The 21615-nt window shown below is 43.8% G+C and overlaps 1 protein-coding gene across 7 annotated transcripts in view; it reads right to left on the bottom strand.

Moving 5' to 3' along the window:
- The window catches only part of AIPL1 (AIP like 1 HSP90 co-chaperone), a 150997-nt gene that overhangs the window by 67489 nt on the left and 61893 nt on the right, over positions 1–21615 (bottom strand). For all 7 annotated transcript variants that reach the window (XM_077480460.1, XM_077480465.1, XM_077480467.1 and 4 more), the window contains one exon: positions 8925–9113. In XM_077480460.1, the coding sequence (XP_077336586.1) occupies positions 8925–9113 (189 nt within the window). The remainder of the gene's footprint in view (positions 1–8924; positions 9114–21615) is intronic.

Raw genomic sequence — 21615 nt, 5'->3', positions numbered from 1 at the left:
TGGCTCCTGACTCTGCTCCTGGCTTACCCTGCTGCCAAGTCTCACCTGGTGTTCCTGCCCAGCAGTGCATTCTGATCATCATCCACAACTCTTTATCACCTCAGCCTGTTGTAGCTGGCAAACCTTGCTTCTCTGAGCAAAGCACTCCCTGTTACCACCTTCAGAGGCGTTTTGCACTTAGCCGCAAGGGAAGCCCAACCAGGTACATGGCACTTTGCTTATCCAACTCCCCACCCCAATCCCTAGTACATTTAACAGTTTTTTTTGGGGGGGGGGGGGCTGGTATGGTTTTGTATGTACCTGCTCCCACTTTCTCGATTTTGCCTAGGCGAGAATGACATGCACTTAGGCATGTCCGCTGCCCACGCCCCCTACCTGTAGGCTCCTGGGACATGTCACAGGTCCCAGGAGGATACAGGACTAGTCTCGTGAAAGCAAGTGGTCTTGCGTATGCACAGTGGGGGTAAAGCTATTGTTTCTTAGGAAGTCACAGTTGGTTCCCATGTCCAAAATGGAGGCCCTTTGGGACCCGCAGCGGTAAGAAGAACCAGCTGCAGGAAGACAGCGCTGGACCCTAGACACTGATAAGTACCTGATGTTTAAAAGTCAGCAGCTATATTATTTCTAGCTGCTGACTTTCAATAAAAAAAAAAACCTGAAGTTCCTCTTCAATTGTTCAACTATATGACTTTCTCCTCCTTTTTTAGTAATAGCCTGCTGTTTGGGCAATGAAGGAACAGGCACACACTGAAAAGTCATCAGCTGTGCTCACTGTGCACTCTCATTTGCATGCAGCACATTTGACTGGCTTCCAGTAATGCCCCTCTCTCTCCCAGTCTAAGTGCTTCTATCAGAGGCTGGCATTACCAAACATCCAGGTACTTATGTAAGTTGTATGTAAAAAAATTAAAATTGTTTAAAAATGACATTGATGTGCATTGAGTTATGTTTCTGTCTGATGTTTTGCTTTAAGGCGAATCTGTAATTTTCTGAGGTTTACCTACCCATAGGCATATATATTGACTTTTCCTTCACTTCACTGAGTCTCCAAAAACCATAAGTATAAAAATGTAATGTACAAATATTGTTCACAAATCTGTTTAAATCTGTGTTAATGAGCGCTTCTCCTTTGCCGAGATAATACATCCACCTCACAGTCCCCTGCCCCACCCCTAAGTCCGCCCCTAAACATGCAGCCTCTCTGTGCCTGTGAACACAGCCTCAATGTGCCTGTGAATGCAGCCTCATTGTGCCTTTGAACGCAACCTCATTGTGCCTTTGAACGCAACCTCACAGTGTCTGTGATTGCAGCCTCACTGTACCCGTGAACGCAGCCTCCCTGTGCCCGTCAATGCAGCCTCACTGCGCCCCATCAAATGGGGCATTAAATGCCACTGGCAAAATGCGAGCAAGCAAGTGGAATTTTTGAGGGCTGTTTATATATATATATATATATATATATATATATATAGTGTTATTTTCAGCTGGAACTTGGTGGAAGTCAGTTTCACCACCTCTGGCTCAGGCCCTCTGGTCCCTGCTCACCACTATTACTCCCACTGAGTGCAGGATTGGGACAAGGGAGATGCAGGACCCCAGGGTGCAGTGCGGATGTTCACACCCTCACTGGATGATCTCCCAAGTGGGAGGGGCGGAGCCATTTACAATGTGAGGGGAGGTACTAGAGCCAGCTGGGTAGTTCAGCTTAATAAAGCAACAATTATAACACATGAAAAATAAATTTGAAACAAATCTCATTCGGCCGGATTGTTAAACTCCAAGTTCAAGTTTTATTTTTAAGTTTTAGTCTGTGTCCCAATTCGGAATTTTTTTTTGTCTCAACAAGAGAGATGGTGAGATAAAGATTGCAATAAAACACTTTTGTTTGTAAAACAAGGTAAGTTTACCACTTCTGCCTGCCTTTGCTTTGCTGCCTTATTTTTTTGTCCTGCTTTTACAAGGACAGGAAGTATGGTGACATCTCACAAATGGGGTCAAGTAAAGCAATACAACTTGGCAAACAGGTCTATCTGATTAAATTGAGCTTTATTAAAAAAAAAAAAAAAAAGAAAAAAAAAGAAAATTGTACTGCCAATCCAACCTACAATAAGCAACATTTTCTACAAAAATGGAAAATCATTATTTTCAGTTTAGAGACATTTACTGTAACCCCATCTACTTTGATGGGGTCAGGGGCAATCTTTTCGCAATGACTGTCAACATTTACAAAAGTAGAAATTGCCAACTAAGTTTACATTTTGAATATCTTGATAAAAATGATTTTTTTTTCATTAAAATAAATGTAGATGTTGACGTTCTGAAAAGTTATTTAATAAGTAAAGAAATGATTTGGTCACAGCATAGGCTTTCATTTTATAATATCAGCATTGTAATAACACTACGAAGAACTGTGAGTTTCTAAGGACTATGTATCCCATGGTACCTTGCTGCCTGCAAGCAGGGATTCTTGCACTGGCTCTCCTCCTGAAACTCCTCCTCTTAGCACCTCTATAGTTCAGAAGGCAGCCACTGTGAAATGTGTGACACAGCAGTGCCTACTGATTACAGCAAATAGTGAATACGCTAAGAAAGTAAGGCCCCATGCACACGGGGCGCCACTGCAAACTCTGCTGAACACATGTTTTTAAAAGCTGAAACCGGCTTTTATAAATGCCCGTTTTGCCGCTATTTTTACTGCGTTTTAGCAGCGTTTTACCGCGTTTGCGCCTAGAAGCGTTTAGTTAAGCTAACATCATAGATCCTCCCCAAGCTCAAAAAACAGTATTATTAACAATTTCAGCCATTTTGTGAGACCAGAGTGAGTAGAAGCAGCTGTGAGAGCAGCAGTGTACTTGTATTTAGCATGTCACTTGCCACGTCACCTGCCACAAGTTGGGGATTGTCCACTTGCCACATCACCTTCCACGTCACTTGCCACGTCACTTGCCATAAGTTGTGGATTGTCCACTTGCCGTATCACTTGCCACGTCACCTGCCACATCACTTGCCACGTTATCTGCCACGTCACTTGCCACGTCACCTGCCACAAGTTGTGGATTGTCCACTTGCCACGTTACTTGCCACATCACCTGCCATGTCACTTGCCACAAGTTGTGGATTGTCCACTTGCCATGTCACTTGCCATGTCACCTGCCACGTCAATTGCCACGTCACCTGCCACAAGTTGTGGATTGTCCACTTGCCACATCACCTGCCACGTCACCTGCCACAAGTTGTGGATTGTCCACTTGCCATGTCACTTGCCACGTCACCTGCCACAATTTGTGGATTGTCCACTTGCCACGTCACTTGCCACCTGCCATGTCACTTGCCACAAGTTGTGGATTGCCCACTTGCCACCTGCCATGTCACTTGCCACAAGTTGTGGATTGTCCACTTGCAATTGCAATTGTTTAAAAAAAATTTAATGGTTTTTCATCATTTGAGATTTTTAATGTAAAAAAAATAGGTCACCTCGCGAAGGTAGGTCTTCAAGGTTTCCTGCCTTCTGTCCCTCTCTGTTCCATGGCTAACCCACCCCATAACAACCCAACCCTACGCATAGCCTCTCATAACGTTCAAGGTCTTAATTCCCCGGTAAAACGGAAAAAGATTTTTCAACAATATCACGCCCAAAAAATTTATATCTTATTCCTTTAAGAAACACATTTCCCTAAATCGTATCAGCCCTCTTTCATTCATGCCAAATTCCCCAATTTCTTTTTAGCCAACTCTGACAACAAAACAAAAGGGGTGGGACTTTTCTTTTCGAGTAGGGTTCAGTTCTCCTTGGTATCCAACTTTAGGGACCCTGGAGGCAGATTCCTTCTTGTAAAAGTTCTCATAGATGAACAAATCTATTCTCTTATCTCTTACTATGCTCCCAATAAGGGATAAGCGCAGTTTTTTCAATCCATGCTCAGTACCCTAGCTCCAATAACAGAAGGTATAGTCATTTACGGTGGAGATTCCAATCTAGCCTTTGACTGTGGTATTGACAAAACACGTCCCCCAGGAAGGAACAGAATTAGTCCGACCAAGCAGAGTCTAAAAGTAGCTAGACAACTATATCATTATGGCCTAGTAGACATTTGGAGGGAACTTAATCCCAAAGTTCGGGATTACACTCATTACTCTAGCCCTCACCAAACCTTCGCTAGAATTGATCACTTCTTTATTCTCCAACAACATATTCCGCTGGTTCAACGGTCGGTTAGTAAGGACTCTGCTTTGTCGGATCACTCCATGGTCCTTCTCTCCCTTCAGGGTGGGCCGATCCCTCGGTCCGGGTTTCATTGGCGCCTGAATACCTCCATACTTAGTAACCCAGTCCATGTAACGGAAATAGAAAAACACATACAAGATTATTTCCGCCTCAATGATGTGGACGACATATCCCCCTCTTCGCTCTGGGCGGCCTACAAGGCCACCATCAGAGGTACTCTCATTCAAATCTCTACTAGACTGCGCAAGGCAGACATAAACAGGCTAGATAGGGAATTCTCCTCCTTAAGCAAATTGCATAAAGCCCATCCCTCTCAACTTACTGCTGACAAACTTAATGCAACCCGCATTGCTTTAAACCTAGCACTTACAGCTGTTGCGGAAAAGGACCTCAGATGGGAAGGGGGACGCTTCTACCACCACAATAACAGACTAGGTACTTTGCTTGCTAGACTACTAACCCCTAAAACCAGACTTTTTACGCTTCCCAAAATAAAAATGAAAGACGGTTCCCACACTCAGAATCCCCGGAAAATAATGGACGCATTCCATGACTTTTATCTTTCCCTTTACGGTAACAAGGAAGCCCGCTCATCTCCCGGTGCTATTCACTCCTTCCTACAGTCGACACAAATCTCCACTCTAAAAGGCCACCATAAGGATGAAATGGACGCACCAATTTCTGCTGAGGAAGTAGAAGGGGTCATCAAAAATCTTAAGACTAACTCAGCTCCTGGACCGGACGGATTCTCAGTCCCTTACTACAAACATTTTTCTCATACGCTCGCCCCTTCCCTAGCACGCTTCTTTAACCATCTCAGGTCTGGCTCTTCCCTGGATAAAGCCATGAACTCGGCTTTCGTTACAGTCATCCCTAAACCGGGGAAGGATCCTGGCTGTGTTTCTAACTATAGACCTATATCCTTGATCAATAACGATCTCAAAATCCTGACAAAACTCTTAGCTAATAGACTCTCTAACTTCATCAGTCTTTATGTTCATGCAGACCAGGTGGGCTTTATCCCGGGAAGACAAGGCCCAGATCAGATTAGGAGGGCCGTAGACATAATCTCGCTCCTGGGATCAAGGTGGGATGGGGCCCCCCCAACAGGGTTGCCTTCTTTCACTTGATCTCATGAAAGCATTTGACTCGGTCTCCTGGTCTTTCCTGGTCCCTACACTGGAAAGATGGGGATTCGGACAGTCATTTATGAACATTATTAATGCTCTCTACTCAAATCCAGAAGCCCAAATAAAGATGCAGTGTTACTATTCTAGCTCCTTCCCGATCCTCAGGGGTACAAGACAGGGATGCCCCTTATCGCCCTTGCTCTTTGCCATGATCATTGAGACTCTAGCTGTAGCGATTAGAGCGAACCCAGACATTAAAGGTATAAGATGTGGTCCAAAAACTCACAAATGTGCCTTGTTTACTGATGATGTATTGCTTTTTATTGCCTCTCCGACCACCTCGCTCCAAGTCCTATGCAAACTTCTCAATGATTTTGGTGAAATTTCTGGCCTCCTTTCACACGGGGCGGATCAGTTCTGATCCGCCCCGTGGATGTCCGTTTGCTCAGCGGGGATCACTCCGCCGATCCCCGCTGAGCAGGGAGATGACAGGTCTGTCTCCGCACACTGTGCAGGGACGGACCTGTCACAGCGCCGCTCTCCCCTATGGGAGATCGGATGACGACGGACCGCAGTGCCCGTCGTCATCCGATCCGATCCGCAGACGGATGGAAAAATAGCTTTTTCCTCCGTCACACTTTTTCGGATCGGAGCGGGTCGGATGTCAGCGGACATGTCACCGCTGACATCCGACGCTCCATAGAGCTCTATGGAGCACCCGTTCAGGTCCGCCTGAAAAACTGACAGGCGGGCCTGAACGGGACGTTAGTGTGAAAGGGGCCTTAAGGTCAATTATGCTAAATCCTCAGCGCTTAACATTAACTTACCCTCTTCTCTTGTTTCACAACTTAAATCTAGCTTTAAGTTCGGTTGGTCAGACTCGGCCCTCCCTTATTTGGGGATACACCTGACGTCATCCATTGACAAATTGTACGCTGCTAACTTTCCCTTGACGTTCCGCAAGTTGGAGGCAGACCTCGTTTTTTGGGATTCACTTAAATTATCTTGGCTAGGCAGGGTGAATTCAGTTAAAATGACACTTCTCCCACGTATATTGTATCTTTTTCGGTCTTTGCCTATCCCTGTCCCCAAGGACCGTATACGTATCTTTCAGTCCAGAATTATGAACTTTATTTGGGGATCCAAGGGACATAGAATATCAAAGGAAACTCTTTTCCGCAACAAAAATCAAGGGGGTCTAGGGGTCCCTAATATCCTTTGGTATTACCAGGCGGCGCAACTTTCCCAACTATCTACTGTCTACTTAAAAACTGCACACCCGGACTGGGTTCATATGGAGAGACAAGCAGTTCCCAACTTTACTCTTGATTATCTTTTATGGTGTGCACCTAGGACTAGACCAGCCATATTAGCACCAACTCTCTCCCACTCAATTTCTCTCTGGGACTCTTTGAAAGCGAACCCGCACATTACCTCCAATTGGAAGCCCCTCTCCCACATCTTCAGGAACCCCCTGTTCCCTCCGGGCCAGGACATTAAGGCTTTTCGTTGGTGGTTGGACAAAGGGCTATATAGGATCGGCCACTTAGTCTCCCCCTCAGGTCCTCTCTCTCTAGGTCACTATCTGAGGAAGCTTCACATGCCAGATTCGGAAAAGTTCAGATTCCTACAAATTTCTAATTTCCTCAAATCTTTAGGATCATCAGCCGGCTCTCCTCTTTCTATCATTGAATATGAACTTTGGGGTGGCCAAGCCATGGAGCAGAGAGGGGGGATTTCGGTGATCTATCGTGCGCTTGCCCAAACAGATTCTAAAACGCTTTTCATGCGAGAATGGGAAACTGACCTCCAACAGCAATGGACCTTAGGGGATTGGCATACGGCATCACGTTCGGCCTCAAGAGGCTTACTTAATACAACTCTAATTGAAGCTAACTTAAAGGTTATCATGAGGTGGTACATGGTTCCTCTGAGACTAGCAAAAATCTACCCGAATGCCTCTCCCCTTTGTTTTCGCAACTGTGGTCATATTGGTTCTATGGTACACATTTTGTGGGATTGCCCAAAAATCTGAAATCTATGGAATAAGGTGTTCCAAATCATCCGGAAGATCACAGCGTAACCCATCCACAAAACGCCTCAAATTGTGCTACTAAATTTTTCCCTACAGGGTGTCCCAAAATTAACACAAAACCTCATTAGATTTATTCTTATCGGAACCAAACTTACCATTGCTAGAGCCTGGAAGCAGCCCACTGTATCTTTGAGATTGGTTAAAAGAAAAATATCATGGATTATGGTTCAGGAAAAAACGGTGAGCATCTTCCTGGACAAGGTAGATAGACACACAGCGACGGGGGATCCTTGGATCAGATACACCTCCAAGTGTCTACATACACCAAGGATACAAACGTGAGGCCAGGTGAGAGTGGTCCACTTCGACAGCGGCTACTATTTCACTCGTCCTTACTTCTCTCTTCTTCTCTATTCCTCCCCATCTTTCTTCTATTCTTTCTCTTTACCTTTTATCTCCATCAGTGCTCTCTATCCTGCCTTATGTAGGATCAACATGGTGTTTCTGCACTCTATAGGAGTACAAAACTACAATTGTAAATTTGTTAAGCGGCTCATTCTTGGTAATTGCTCTCCATTTGCTCGATTGTTCCTTTCAATTACCTGATACTTGAGGGTCTTTAGTAATACACCGGCTCAGGAAAATGTTCCTTTTTGCCAGGACCAGTCGATAGTTCAATAGAAGTTTTACGTTTTTGGGAGGGGTAGAGCCTTTGGGTATTCGGCACAGTTAGATCCCATTTGGGGTGCCGGGAGTGGGGGGCTCGCCGCTCTAGTTTTATTGAATGTATAACGTGTCCAAAATCCCAAGTGATATTTTGTTACCAAGGATTGGCACTCGATATGTTGTGCCTACTCTCTTATTGGCTCACACCAGTTAACGACATTATGTTAGCTACTCCTAGTGGAACTCATGGTTTGTTAACTGTCAATATGGAATTCTATGTTGTGTGCTGTACATATGAGCACTGTTCATTTGTTAATATGTATTTCAGTGTATTCTCAATAAAAAACTATTTAAAGTAAAAAAAATAGGTCACCTTTAAAAACGCTTATAAATGAAAACACGGCAAAGCACGGTACTGGGGTTTTGCCGCATTTTGCCGTGTTTGGCGTCTGAAACGTGGAAAAGTTTTGCGTCTGAACCCATTTTTTTGCTTCTGGAAAAACTAGGTTAAACGCAAATGCATAAAAACAGCAAAAAATGAGTCTGTGTACTTGGACACATAGGATAACATTGAATGAGTTCAGGGGCAGTTGAAAAAAGTGTCCAACTGCCTCTGTGCACGCGTTTAACAGCGTCTCATGTGCATGGGGCCTAAATGTGTGGGGATCTTAAGTAAGTTTACAAACTTCAAGAGTGTTTAGATTAGAATAGGAAAGACATGATTACATACAGTGTGGAAAAGATTTTATGATAATACATTTTGACAATAGATGCTTTAAATACAAATAATTATTTGCACACGCTACTATCCTAATCACTTATCTAGCAATTTAGGGAACCAAACATGTATACCAATGTAGATTGTTACCTTCAAGAGTTCAATGACAAATATTAAAGGCTGAGGCTCTTTCTGAAGCTCATCCAGATCATCATAACCCAATGTATGGTAGGCAAACATGTTCGCCAGCCCACAGGTGTGTATGTGCCAGTCTGTTGGGTCCTTTCCTTCAGCTATACGTCGTAAACTTTTGGCAACAATTGGGTACAATCCTGTATGCTGTAAAAAAAAAAAAAATACACAGGTCAGTAGGCCATTCAGAACAGAAACAAGTTTTATGTAGTATACACAATACTGTTAGATAAACCAAATATCATTTCTAAGGACCTATTCACATTGATATCTGATAATGTAATTGAAGCTGTCTGAACACATTCACAATTACTCAAAGACCTTAAAAAAAGTTTTCTATACTCAAATGCAAAAAAAAAAAAAATTGAGCATTAGTACGTTTTGTTCAAGGACCTTGGTCCAGAGTTTTCCACAGAATAGAGTTCATGTAATAACATGGACGTGTTCTCTGCAGCATTCTCCTTTAAGCCTAGGTTGGCTTGATAGTATACCATAAGGGGGGGTGCTCATGGTTCCTTGGGCTTGGTGTCATACAACCCCAAAGAGGACAAATGCTAGACCTTGAAAGAATGAATGAGTATGGGGGGCAGCACCTAAGATAAGGTTACCATTGCAGAGAGACATGTTTTGAATTTTTTTAAAAGCTGGATTGGGGCATTAACAAGGGATTCCATTTGTGAAATATGTCTATGGAGCATATTTGTATAAAAAACACAAAAAAAATGCAATTAAATGTAATTGATTTAAAAAAAAAAAAAAAAAAAAAAAGAGGGATTTTAATTTATAAACGTTTTTTATGTCTTCATTTGGGGGAATTTATTCTCAACCTTTTCCATTAATAGTGAGTACAGGAAGTGGGGGAACACAAAAGGCTATAAAAAAAATATATAATTTTCATAACAATGAAGAATGGTTAGAACTGCTGTCTTTTTTTTTTTTTCTCTGAATTTGTGACGTGTGTGTAAATTCAGTGTTTAATTCTTACGGCACCATAGGTGTGGTCTGTACCACCTATGACACCAGCCCTGCAGGTATAATATTTACCAGCACTGGTGTTGTGTCTCCATCTACATATGCCTGTTACCATTTACAAAACACAAGGCTCCAGCACTATCCCGGGCAGTACAAACAGTCATGGAGACACATGGAGACACAATGGGGGTAATTTACTAAGATGAATGCGCTGCGCTGGTTCATACCTTAATTTGTGCACCAGATAAATTATTAATTGAACGTATGAACCGGCGCATGCATAAGCGCAACAGATAATATGCCGGTGCATGATGATATGCCATTGATAATAGCGCACGCTGTATCATTAACAGTCCATTCACACAGGGCCAACATGACTTCCAGTGCAAGTTTGGGAGGCAACTTGGACATGACTTGAATATGAATCACAGTGCGACTTGGGGCGACTTACAACGCGACTTTAAGTCGCTCTCAGGCCGGACGACTTTAATTAAAAAAAAAACGGCATGGGTTCCCCTCCAAGAGCATACCAGACCCTTCAGGTCTGGTATGGATATTAAGGGGAACCTCGCGCCAAAAAAAAAAATTGCGTGAGGGTCCCCCTCAAAATCCATACCAGACCCTTACCTGAGCACGCAACCTGTCAGGCCGCAGGAAAAGAGGGGGGACGAGAGAGCGCCCCCTCCTCCTCCTGAACCGTACCAGGCCACATGCCCTCAACATTGGGAGGGTGCTTTGGGGTACCCCCCAAAGCACCTTGTCCCCATGTTGATGAGGACAAGGGCCTCATCCCCACAACCCTGGCCGGTGGTTGTGTGGGTCTGCGGTCGGGGGGCTTATCGCAATGTGGAAGCCCCCTTTAACAAGGGGACCGCCAGATCCCAGCCTCCCCCCGTTTGAAATGGTAAGGGGTACAAAAGTACCCCTACCATTTCACCAAAAAAGTGACAAAAGTTTTAAAAATTACAAGAGCCAGTCTTCTTCTTTTCATCTTCTTTGGGTCTTCTTCCCTCTTCTTTCCTTCATCCTTTGGTTTCTTCCTCCATCTTCTTCTTCCTCCACGGCGTCTCTTCTTCCCCGCTTCATTCTCGGGCCGTTCCGTGCAATGGGAGGCTCCCACTATGTAATGCTTCTCTCATTCAAGCAAGGACAGCTATCCTGATAAAAGCATGAACTCCTTTCTCCAAGGCTTTCTGACACTCCTTTGTGTATATTTTTCGTGAAATAGAAAAGATAATAGAACTATGTTTATTTCCAGTGGCTTCGTTTCACATTTCAAAATGTTAAAATATCTCAGATTCTTTGTAGTGCACAATATACAGGATTTAAACACTGAATCAAGGTTGAACAAAATGGTATTGCATTGGCAGTAATATATTTCCTATGATTTAAGGTGCGCAGTTGTCTATTCCACATGCATATCTGAAAAGCTTTTACAATTACTGTCATGTCTTTTACAATTTTTATTGCTTCTGCCTCATTTCTTTTATTCTGGTTTACAATAGAAAAAGTTTTAAAATACAGAATGTTAGCTTACCATACATCGGTGGATTTTAGAGCCAAACTTCAGGCAGCAAAAAAAAAAAATCACTGAAAAGCATTCCTTAATAGCCACTAAGCATATACTGTAAATCCACTTTGTGTACAAAAATGCAAACCCAGTAATTACATTGTAAAAGTATCAGCGACACCATTACTGTGTTATTCCTAGCCTGTATGGACAACAGAGCAGTGGGAAGAATCCGGAATGTCACATCCACTACAGACTGCCTACTGGAGAACTACTGGAGGGGGAGGAGACAAGACCAGTCATCCTCCACACAGAGGTAGAGCAGGAATGACCAGTCTTTATTACAAGAAGCTCCCGCACAATTAGGCCGCGTACACACGGGCGGACTGTTCGCCCAACTTAGCTTGTCAAACAATCCGACAAACAGTCCGCTCAAAATTTGCATGTGCGGACTTGACCACACACGATGAACGAACAGTCCGCTGAAACCGTGCGCGATGACGTGAACGGCACGTACGACGGGACAAAAAATACGACGTCCAATACACTGCAATGCAACCTTTGCCGTGTAAATCCTTTCTGAGCATGCGCGACACTTAGTTTGTCGAACAAGCCTACACACGAGCGGACTGTCCGCTCAAACCAAGTTTCAGCGGACTGTCTTACGGGAATTCCGAAAAACTTTGTTCGTCAGACTGTCCGCTGAAACTGTCCGCTGAAGCCCACACACGAGCGGACTGTCCGCTGAAACACTGTTCAGCGGACAAAGTTGGGCGAACAGTCCGCCTATGTGTACGCGGCCTTAGGACTGTTCGCCCTAGACTGTTCGCCCACCAGTCCGCTCGTGTGTGGGCTTCAGCGGACAGTTTCAGCGGACAGTCTGACGAACAAAGTTTTTCGGAATTCCCGTAAGACAGTCCGCTGAAACTTGGTTTGAGCGGACAGTCCGCTCGTGTGTAGGCTTGTTCGACAAACTAAGTGTCGCGCATGCTCAGAAAGGATTTACACGGCGAAGGTTGCATTGCAGTGTATTGGACGTTGTATTTTTCGTCCCGTCGTACGTGCCGTTCACGTCATCGCGCACGGTTTCAGCGGACTGTTCGTTCATCGTGTGTGGTCAAGTCCGCTCATGCAAATTTTGAGCGGACTGTTTGTCGGATTGTTTGACAAACTAAGTTGGGCGAACAGTCCGCCCGTGTGTACGCAGCCTTAGAGTTAGAGATTCAGACTGGATTACAGCACAAAGAAATTTAATGTACTTTGTGTGTCTTGAAGAAACATACAAAGCACATCAAAGCACATCAAAATTCAAGTAAGAATACACATGACTCCTGTATTTAGACAATTTTGTTCACCCTGAGGTTCAGTTTTTTAAAAACAGAGATGAATGTAAGGAAATAACTTTGCTTTAGAGCTGGGGTCTCCAAACTTTCTAAAAAAGGGTCAGTTTACTGTCTTTCATACATTAGGGGGGCTGGGCTGTGACCAGTGAGAGTAGAAAATGTCCTGGAGTCAGTGGGAGTAAACAATGCCTCATTATTGGTATTAGGGGAGGAATAGTGTCCCATCATTGGTATCAGTGGGAGGAATGGTGCCCAATTTTTGGTGTCTGTAGGAGGAACAGTATTCCATCATCGGTATCAGTTGGAAGAATAGTGTCCCATCATTGGTATCAGTGCAAGAATAGTGTTCCATTATTGGTATAATTAGGAAGAATAGTGTCCTGTCATGGGTATCAGAGGGAGAATACAGGCATGCCCCCACTTTTAAGTACACAATGGGGTTTATTTACTAAAGCTGGAAAGTGCAAAATCAGGCTCACTTCTGCAGAGAAACAAATGAGCTTCCAGGTTTTATTACCAAATCTAATTGAATTGAACAGGCTGGGAGTTAGGCGCTCATTGGTTTCTATGCAGAAGTGAGCCTGATTTTGCACTTTCTAGCTTTAGTAAACAAACTCCATTGTGTACTTAAAAGTGGGGTATGCCTGTAGTGTCCCATCATTTGTATCAGTGGGAAGAATGGTGCCCCATCATTGGTGTCATTAGGAAGAATAGTGTCTCAACCCTGGGCAGAATAGTACCCCGTTTTTTTGTGTCAGTGGGAGGAATATTGTGCCATCATTGGTGCCAGTGGGTGAGCATGTGATGCTTTTTTTGTTTTAACGATAATTGTGTTCTACTGTTACTCATTTGCCAGAATGATAGATTATGATGGGCTTTTCAGTAGAATTTACATAAATGTGGTTGTGTGACTGAGAGCATAAAATATATCTGAACCTAACAAAAATGTTATATGAGGTAGCTTACTAGGCCTAAAATTGGTGGCTGCTTTAGTTTGATTATTTCAGGAATTTTGTGCTAAATAAATGTTGACCCCTTATAGAATACGTGAGTCCTTGCAACTCCGTTCAGTAGAGTGACACGGCTGCTTCTCCATGAATAAAGTTCAGCTAGTGAGCATTGTCACAAACAAAAATTTCCCAGTGCACTTACTAGCTAGCCTGCAAATAAATCAAATTTTGTTGCACACATTTGCAAATATACTTGGAAGCCTTGACATGGACAATGCAGCTACCATATATATTTGCCAATATGTGCAACAAAACTCTAAAATTTTTAGACAGGGTGAATTTGGTTTGTTTGCAGGTCAACTGTTAGGTGTGTTGGGAAATTTGTGATGTGTGTTGCCCTTCTATGTTCACCTTACTGCAAAGGCTATGTATTAATTGGGGTAGTTGCCATCTTTTTATAGACATTTTTTGCTGATCTGGTATGGAGACACATTGGATGCCTTCAGCTGCCATTGTGCTCTCACTGGGAGTGCAAATTGTCCCTGTGCCTTTGAGGAGTAAGCTCCCTCCAGGCAAACCTGCCTTTAATTTATTCACTGCTATATAAGCTCTAACGTGGAAACTCTCATAAATATGGTGTTAGGACCACAGTATACAAAGAAGCCTTAACGTGAGCACCGATCACATTTATTTGCCAATATGTGCAACTAAACCTTCTGTTTTTAATGTTAGTTGTTAGACAGGGTCAATGTGGTCTTTTTACCAGCTAGCTTGTAAGTGTCCTGGAAATTTTTTGTCTGTTTGTGATGTGCATTGCCCTTCCATATGCACTTTGCTGCAAGGAATAGTTATAAATTGGGATGGTTTCCATCTTTTATGTAGTGAGCATTGTCACCCTAAGGCCCCTTTCTTTGTATGACTTGTCCTACAATTTGGGACTGCAAAATCACAAGACAAGTCATTCCCCATGATTTCCAATAACAACCATTCATATTAGTACGACCTCAAGCCGTGCCAACCTCACAGTAATCCCTGCACTACTTTGATCCGACTTTGATCCTACTTCAGCCCATTGAATATCACTGAAGTCGGATCAAAGTTGGAGCGCCGTCTTAACTGATCCAACGTTGGCATGCGACTTGTGCTCTGATGATCTTGAAGGGGGACTCCACGGCAAATCTAAAAAAAAAAACAGCATGGGTTCCTCCTCCAAGAGCATACCAGGTCCTTCGGTCTGGTATGGGTTTTAAGGGGAAACCCCCAAGCCGAAAAAACAGCGTGGGCCCCCCCCCTTAAAATCCATATCAGACCCTTATTCAAGCACACAGCCTGGCAGGTCAGGAAAGGGGGTGGGGGGGTCGGACCTGCCAGATTGTGTGCTTGGATAAGGGTCTGGTATGGATTTTGGGGGGACCCCATGCTGTTTTCTCAACATGCAGGTTCCTCTTAAAATACATACCAGACCGAAGGGCCTGGTATGCTCTTGAAGGGGGAACCCATGCCGTTTTATTTTTTCAAATTTGGCATGGAGTTCTCCCTAAAGATTCATATCAGACACAAGGTGCCTGCATTGTCGGGGATCAAAGTCAGATCCCTGTTCATTGAAGTTGGACGCATTTCGGACTTCAAGTCGCAGGGCAAAGTCGGATCTACAGTCATATGACTGTCGTGTCATACCAGTGTGAAAGGGGCCTAAGACAGCTTAAGACAGGAAAAGTATTACTACCAGAATTAGTAGTAAGGAAAGAAAGAGTAAAAACAAATGCAACGGAAAGGAAGCTAATGGAGTCACACCATCTATGCAATGGCAAGCTGAAATATATAACATTTTTGTTTTTGGGTTTAAGAACACTTTCATTCAGACTACTAAAAGTCAGGAACATACTTCCAGTTGGCTCATTACTGTCTTGCAGCAGTTGGTCAGTAGGGGTGCATACAGCGTTGTCTAACTGCCAACTGCTCATAGGAAGACTAACTATTTATAACTTATAAATGTATAACTTACAATTATATAGAGAGAAACCAGAAAAAAAACTGTGGCACATCAAGCATGTAAAATGCAGAAATCACATTGAAGGTGTATTAAAGAGGAAATAAACCCTGATGGGTTTACTTCCTCTTTGTCTCCCTCCAAAGGTAAAGCATAATGGGCTACTATGCATCTCATAGTAGCCCATTATGTGTCACTTACCTGACACAGGAGCCAGGGATGTCACCGCTGTCCCCTGTAGTCCGGAGCATCCATCTTCTTCCGTGTATCGCTGCTCCAGCCACTCACAGCGCCAGAGCAGCGATGACGCCACTCCCACGCATGAGCACGGGAGCCGCCACTAACGGCATATCGGCAATAGAGCGTCTGACTGTCTTTTAGTAAATATCTCCTAAACTGTGTAGTTTTAGGAGATATTTCTTGGACTTACAGGTAAGCCTTAATCTAGGCTTACCTGTAAGTCAAAGTGGTTTGTAAGGGTTTAGAACCACTTTAACAAGTAATACATTTAAAGTAAATTAACCAAAAATGCAAGATATCTACCCTCTACCATAATTTTATTAATTTTATCATTATCATTCTACTCCAACTTTAGAGCTCTTTTGTAAATTTCAAGCAAAGAACAAGCCAGCAAGAACCTGAATTAAACAAGATGTTGCTATCTACACCATTAAATGTAGAGATATTGTCATTGTAATTAAACATGCCATCAAGGTGAAAAGAAGATAACATTTGTGGATGCCCTGGCAAACATACAGCCAATTATTCTGCGACAAGGGTCGTGTACAAGCTTCGGTCAGTAAGTAAAACAAATGAGAAATGAAAGGTGCTCATACACAGATAAAGATTGTTGTACTGTACAATAGTAGCATACCTAACATATCTGGCACCTGAGGTGGAACATTTTTTTAACTTCTCCCCGTACATCAAAATTATTTTCAATAATGATTGCAAAATTAAACATCATGCATGCCTGGGGTAGGAGCTGAATTAGTTGGAGGGCAGGCAGCAGCAGCTGTAAGTACAGTGGGAACTTTATACAGAGATGCTGAACTTACAGGGCAGCACAGTGGTGTAGTGGTTAGCACTCTCACCTAGCAGTAAGAAGGGTCGCTGGTTCAAATCCCAACCACGACACTACCTGCCTGGAGTTTGCATGTTCTCCCTGTGCCTGCGTGGGTTTCCTCCGGGTACTCCGGTTTCCTCCTACAATCCAAAGACATGCAGGTAGGTTAATTGGCTTCTGTCCAAAATTGGCCCTAGTATATGAATGGGGACCTAGGATTGTGGGCTCCTTGAGGGTAGCGACTGGTGTGAGTGTGCAGTGTACAGGGATGAGGACAGTTGTAGACACTCACTCAGGTTGAACTGGATGGACTGGTGTCTTTATTCAACCTTACTAACTATGAAACTATGAAACTATGAAACAATGCTCGCGTCATTCATGAGCTCAGAAACATGATTTTCGGCATAGTTACTATTATTTGAAAATAGTTATGGTGGGTGCATTGATGGTACTAAGAAGAAAAAACGTGGTGTGAAACCCTGAAGGCATAGCCAATAAAGTGGCTTTAGCTTCATGAGATGTGGTGTGTAGTGTGGAAGTGAACTAAGTCCCAGCATTGGTAAAATTGGCAGCAATAATAATGCCCAGCTTTGGTGTAGGTGGCTGCAATAATCCTCCCTTAATTCGTAGATACTGATAGTAATGTTAAACACCCCATCATTGGTAGTCAGTCTCTGACTGTAAAAATCTCCTTCCTTGCATTAACTGTCAGCAACTGGCTGTAAAGATACCCCTCCCTGCAGTGGTGTTCAGTAGCTGTTTGTAAAAATACCACCCCTCATACAAACTCATTCCTGTAGCATTGGTGGTAAGTGGTGAGCCAAGAAACCCGCATTGGTGGTCAGTGGAAGTCTGTAAAAATAAACCCGCACCAGCATTGGTAGTCACTAGCCAGTGATAGGCTGTAATAATATTCCCCTTCCCAGTGGCGGCCCACTCATTGGAGGCGCAGGGGCACTGCCCCCCCCCCCCAATCCATGCGCCCAGCCCCTAATCTCCATGCAGGGCCCTGGACGCAATGATTTCAATGTGTTGTTTTTTTTTTGTTTTTTTTTAGAAGCATGTGATGAGAGCCAAAGGCTTCAAAAAGGGGTGGGTTCGGGGCACAGGGGACTGTGCCCCGAGCTCACCCACTTGTGTGATGTGTGCGGTGGTGGTTGGAGCGGAGAGGAGGAATAGAGGAGTGGAGGAGGAGGGGGGGGAGCAGCCAATGAAAGTGCAGTCCCCAACCATGACATATACAGAGGCAGAGTTGCCTGGAGTCACTTGAGGACTCTGGAGACACACTTGACTCCTCTCCGGTATATGGAGATGACATGGATATGAATATGAATATCTCTCCCATATCACACATAGCGATCTATTCTCTGATCTTTGTATCATGCGGGCGTGGGGTCAGGTGTGGCAGGGGGCAGGGCCAGACAAGTCACACCTGGCTCAGGTGAGGCAGCGGACCGAGCAGGGACTGGGAGGGAGTCGGAGGAGTCGATGATCCACGATCATAGATGGGGTAAGTTCGAACCCGGTGTTGGGGGGGTTGCTTGCGCCCCCCCCCCCTAAAAAAAATGGAGCACCAGCCGCCACTGCCCCTTCCCCAGAATTAGTGGTCAGTGGCTGGCTAGAACCATAAACCCCACACACTATTGGTGGTCAGTGGTGGGATGTAAAAATAACCCCCCAGTATTGGTGGTCAGTGGGTGGCTGTAACTATAATTACAGCTTAGGTAATAATTGGCTGTAACAACTCCCAATATTGGTGGTCAGTGTCACTCAGGAGCAATAACACTCCCCCACCAAAATTGGTGGTCAGTAACAGACTGTAACAAAAACCCCTCCATAGCTTTGATGGTCAGTGGCTGTCTGTAAACCCTACCCCCTCCCCTCAGATAGTCATAGATTACTTACTTGAGCACATGCTCCCACACCCAAATCTATCTCCAACTTAGGGAGTTCTACATTCAGATGTAGAGCATTCTGCTGACAGTGCCAGCTTCTTTAATTGCTGGGTGTGTTCCAGCACCCAGCATACCACTGCCACTTATGCATGTTGCAGCAGCCATACCAGTGCACTGGCAGTATGAAAATTCCTCCCACAAGCTTTCACCAGACACTGATAGAAGTCACAAGACTGCTATATCCTGCTGATAAGAAAAGGATAAAGAACTGGATAAAGAGAGAGGCGATATTAAAGGTGTTGAGTGGTGACCATTCCTTAAAGAGTTTATACATCTGAATACCCCCAACATTGGGGAACAATCATTTCTAAACCTATGCTATAGGTCTAGGGTACAGATACGTGTCCATTCTTATTTTTTCACTAGTTGGTGGGGCACTAGAGAAGATACATAAGTCCTTACAGCACTGGGACTTGGGTCATAAAAACACCAGCGGGGTTTTTTTCTTCCTTCAAATATCCCAGGTGAAGGACATGTTTATGGTGGTATTCACACTGAAAAAAAGAAGACACAATGAGTGGAACATTTCACTTATTGAACACTGGAAATACACTTTTATCTAATAGTGTTTTGGACTCAAAGCACTGGATAATATTGTGTTAATCTAGCCGCACTAGTGAAACAGTTGCTACTTTTTCTTTAAAAAATATTACATATATATTACTTCTTGAAACATTTTAACATGTTTGTGTTTTAAAAAATGTATCTATTTTAATGTACATGTTAATGTGTATTGTGGTTTATTTATTTATTTATTTAAAGCACATTGAAAGCACACATCAATGCGCATCAGGACTCTAATTACCATTGATGTAAAAAGTGGCCTATAAAATGGAGAAATGCACAATAAACTGGACAAACATCAAGCTGTTTTGCTTGAATCTGAATAATCGCACAGCTCCCAACTGTCTCTGAGTTCAAGGGACTGTCCCTGATTGGGAACAAAGTTCCTCTGTGTCTCTTTCCTCTTCATCTGTCCCTCATTTTGGTCTGATCTATATAGTTGTATGTAAAATGCACTATTTATCTTTCAAAAAGTGTTTCCCAGTGCCAAACCTTCCATCCAGTTTCTAAATTGCTGCATGTGTAAATTTCAAAAGCCAGTATAAAAGAATAGTAGTGGTATAAAAAAGCACTTGTAGGTTTAACTGATAATATTTTTTTATAATTCTTCATGTCATCAGATGTTATTTAGGGTCCTTCCTAACTGTAGTGGCCATAACCCGTTGCAGGGCGGCCTTGACTCAATGGGCTTACTGGTTACCTTCTCTCGACCTGCTCTTCCACTTCTAGGGGTTCCCAGGGTTGATACCCAACAACTTGTACACTGACACAGATGAAGTCCTTTCAAAAAGGTTTTATTTTGCAGTAGAACTTTCAATGAACACAGTCTCTTAGGGAACAGAGGGCGCGGGTGAAGAACTCAGGCACCTTGAACTGCAAATCTAGCAAAGTCTCTATTTCCACCCAGAGAGTAGCCACTCGCAGCTGGGTACTTCAAGGCCTAGCCAGAGATCATGGCAGTCAGCACGTTGACTCAAACTTGAACAAACAACCAAGGGTAAACAGGAACCTTTTTCCACCGTACCTGGAAAGTTTCCAGTTTCCCTCATGGTATTGGAAAAATGTGAATTCATCAATGTGCTTCTCAGCTCAGTAACCAGGCACTTCTCAGGATGCCACTTGCCGGCCCTCCTCTGAAGAGTCCTCCCCTGGCCACTTCCACGAGCTGTGGTGTCCCTCCAAGCCGAAACCACACCCGGACACTTTGAATCCTCCCTCGGTTACTGCGCCTCGGACCAGCAGGTTCCGAGACTCTGGAACAGACGGATCCCTACCCCAGACCAAGCAGTTCTATCAGGGGCCACTGACAGGAACATGTTGCGGGGTGTCGAACACCCCGTGACCAGGACCCCTCATGGGGCTACCCCAGTCCTGGAACCAGACTAGACCACATGGGTCTCTCGAACCACTCCGGAACCCCGAACACCTGACCCACACCCCTTTAAGTATCCCTTCCCAGACTCCTCAGCGGGCCCCGGCACTCCCACTGATTGGCTCCGAGAAGGCCGATACCTGAACATCCAACCAGACTTGGTTCTAGCCTGTCATGTGCACCTCACTGTCCACATGACCAGGCAGAACTTCCAAACACAGCCTGGCCAGACTGGTGTTAACGCCCACCTACACAAGTAACTCTCAGAACCTTTACTGTTCTGAAGCCAAAAACTAAATTTACAAGCGTGTGAAATTTGATCCCAAATGTCATCCACTACATAACTATACTCAAAAAAGTGCGTTATTTTAAATCTTAGCTTTTACCACATATTCTTTTAATATAGTAATCAAGACCCACACCACTAGTGAAGATGAATTGCCAAGGAATAATACTTACAAGGATCCATTAGATCTGTCTGGCTTCAAAATTTGATGTGAATAGCCAGATATTTGCTGGGGCTACGACAACTGCTACAGAGGTCCATTGGAGCCCTTAATATTTACTTCCCTTATTGGCTGGATCTGGATTTTAAAGTATTCAAAAATTCTGCTTCGAGAAAATCTTCCCATTTCACTGTAAATCCAGACTTGAGTAGATTGGTTTGATGTTACCTACACTCACATTGTACATATTAATGGGTATCTTTGCTTTAGCATGGATGCTCCCTGGTAAATCACAGGCAGATTGGGCTATTTTGGAATCAGATGGAAATATTTGGGTCGATTTACCTAAGGCAAAGAGACTGTTTACTTTGCATTTTGCAGGATAATTTTCCATTATTTTAGTGAATGGAGTGAAGCTCTGCTGACTTCCATCTTCCAAATATGTGCAAGCAAAAATGCATTTTTATATATTTTACTTGAA

The sequence above is a fragment of the Lithobates pipiens genome, unplaced genomic scaffold, assembly GCF_037356315.1.
Source record: "Lithobates pipiens isolate NorthernLeopardFrog02 unplaced genomic scaffold, aLitPip1_a1.2 Scaffold_16, whole genome shotgun sequence".
NCBI lineage: Eukaryota > Metazoa > Chordata > Amphibia > Anura > Ranidae > Lithobates > Lithobates pipiens.
Note: the sequence above shows the minus strand (reverse complement) of the source record. Positions and strands in the feature narration are given on the sequence as shown.